Source organism: Plectropomus leopardus, unplaced genomic scaffold (genome assembly GCF_008729295.1).
Source record: "Plectropomus leopardus isolate mb unplaced genomic scaffold, YSFRI_Pleo_2.0 unplaced_scaffold28416, whole genome shotgun sequence".
NCBI classification, from domain to species: Eukaryota; Metazoa; Chordata; class Actinopteri; order Perciformes; family Serranidae; genus Plectropomus; species Plectropomus leopardus.
This window is the reverse complement of record NW_024630953.1, coordinates 1-2,352: the sequence shown is the minus strand read 5'-3', so window position 1 is coordinate 2,352 and position 2,352 is coordinate 1. Positions and strand designations below refer to the sequence as shown.

Genomic DNA, 2,352 nt, shown 5'->3' with positions numbered 1-2,352 from the left:
CAGCTACCTGCTGACACCAAACCTGGTGGACTGATGGACACTGAGGTATCCTTAGGAGCATCTGAGGAAAACATGACATTAACTTTATTCATTAAAATCAGCCAACATCTCATGAATCATCACGAGGTGATAACAATCACTGTTTGTCTTACATGAAACACTGAGAGTCAGTTCTTCCTCTGCTGTCTTATAGTTTCCTCCCTCCACAGGATATGAGGCAGAACAGCTGAAGTTGACTCCATCATGTTGGTCTGACAGAATGATGGTTGTCTTGATTTTAGTTGTTAGGGTTCGATCTTTGTTCTCCTCAGTTGTGTTGTGAGGGTCTTGAGTGAGAGTCCAGGTGAGTTTAGGAGGGGAGTGTGGACAGGGAGTGGACGCTGAGCAGGTTATAGTGACAAACTCATTCTCCTTCAGATCACCTGAGATCTTAATTTTGGGCCTCGGAGGAACATCTGTGGTTTCAAATCAAACACAGATTTTATAAAAAGTGAATAAGAGTTTGTGCTTTTTTCAGTTTCCCATATTTGACCATTTTCATGCAAAACTGTTACAATAGACTCAGTATATATTCGCAGAATTTAAATTAGTGGCAAAATGAAAATGAGAAAGTGCCGTTAAGGCCAAAACTGCAAATGATATCACCTTTATTCCATACGATAACATCATAGACTGATAAAACAAAATACCACTTACCTTCAACTATTATCTGAAGAGGATCACAAACAGCTGTTGCAAGGAATGGCCTGTTCTCAATTCTGAAGGAGTATGTGCCTCTGTGATCTGTGCTTAAACTGGAAAATAAAGTGGTGCAGTTGTTCTGACGCAGGTTTCCAGTAATCTGTATTGGATAACTGTTATCTTTCTTACTGCTGTTGAAAACGACAGCTTCATTTTGGTGCCACACTCCAAATGTTGCTCTTGTACCATCAAATTTCTCTTGCCTATCTGTGGCAGCACTAAAGTTACACGGGATTTGCAGACAGGATCCGCTCAGTGCTTCCATCTGCTCTGGTGTTGTAATGAACAGGGCTGACACTTCAGAACAAGCAGCCAAAGCACCTGTAAAACAGACTCATGGTGAAAATGATATGAAGCAAAATCTGCATAAACAAAAAGTTCATTATGCACAAACTACAGTTTAGCAGCAGCATGTTTGGTCCTTTGTCCTTTTAACGATGTCAAACACTTTGCAGTCTGGACATGAATGACTGGAAAAAAGTAACGTCTCCAAATAAAAGTGAGCGAAAAAACAGCTCACCTGAAATAAAGAGGACACTCAGTAACATGTTGGCCGTCACCATTTTCACAGACCGGACTGTAATAACACTCATCACCTGGATCTGACAAAAAGGGACTTTTCAATATTTTAAGCAGCATTCTCAGATTCACACATGCAAATCAGGATCGCTCCCTGTAAAACCATGTTACTGTGTTAAAACAGTAATTAGTGATTGACAACAGTTAAAAAACAAAATGATCCAGAGTGAGACACCAAAACCGAGCAAATACATTTCATTATGTATTTTTCACTGGAATTTATGAAAAGCATCAATATAAAAACACACGATCATAAAAGCAGTGACGTTTGACCTTACCCAACGAGGCTGCAGTTTAAACGGAGAAACAGTTATTCTAAAATTCTGATCATTTGTAAATTTCAGCAGAGCTGCAGCGCTCTTCCCTGCTTCCTGTTGTGATGTTACAGCAAACAGACTTACTATTTGAAGCTCGATACGAAATGACTAAAATACTGCAGAAATACAAGTCTTGACTCTTCCTGCTCGCACCCTGTGAGTGAGGAAGTCAGTATTTTGAGGCAGCTTGAGCTCGTCCAAATGCAAATAAGCTCTGATTCTCAAAGATATTATTTTTAAATCACATAAGAGTGTACACCTATACCTTATTGTCTTTTGTGGTGCATTAATTACAATAGTGCCATAAACAAATATCAAAATATGAACTTGTAGTTAAGTACAACAATGAACATGAAATGTAGACGTGAGCTCATACTTAGAGGGACTTTCACTACAAGAAGTTTGATAGGACATTTTTGTTGTTAATTTGAATAAATATAGTGTTTTACTGAACAAAAATGCAAGGAAGTCAATCATAGTCAATAAATGATCCATAAACACACTGATGAAGACATCTGGCTGCAGAGAGCTGTGTTGCTACAGCTGCTCTAAATATTTTACAGAAGGGCAAAACCCAGCAGACTAGCTTCCCCTGTTTGCTTTGAGTTTCTGGCTTTTTTTTAGCGCTCTGGTCACGATTTTAGCATTTTACATCTCACCACTTCTCTCTGGTGTTCTTACTCTGGTCCATACACTACACCTCACTGTATTTCAT

At 39.0% G+C, this 2,352-nt stretch overlaps 1 protein-coding gene across 1 annotated transcript; it reads right to left on the bottom strand.

Moving 5' to 3' along the window:
• Nucleotides 1-7: 7 nt before the first annotated feature.
• Nucleotides 8-1,205, bottom strand: LOC121938085 (myeloid cell surface antigen CD33-like; the record flags this gene model as incomplete). The annotated part of the gene is made up of 4 exons (XM_042481368.1): nt 1,190-1,205; nt 697-1,062; nt 153-455; nt 8-61 (listed from the first exon to the last, which is right to left on the bottom strand). Coding segments are annotated over exons 1-4 (739 nt in total), but the record flags the coding sequence as incomplete, so codon positions are not given.
• Between the last annotated feature and the right edge of the window lie 1,147 nt (nt 1,206-2,352).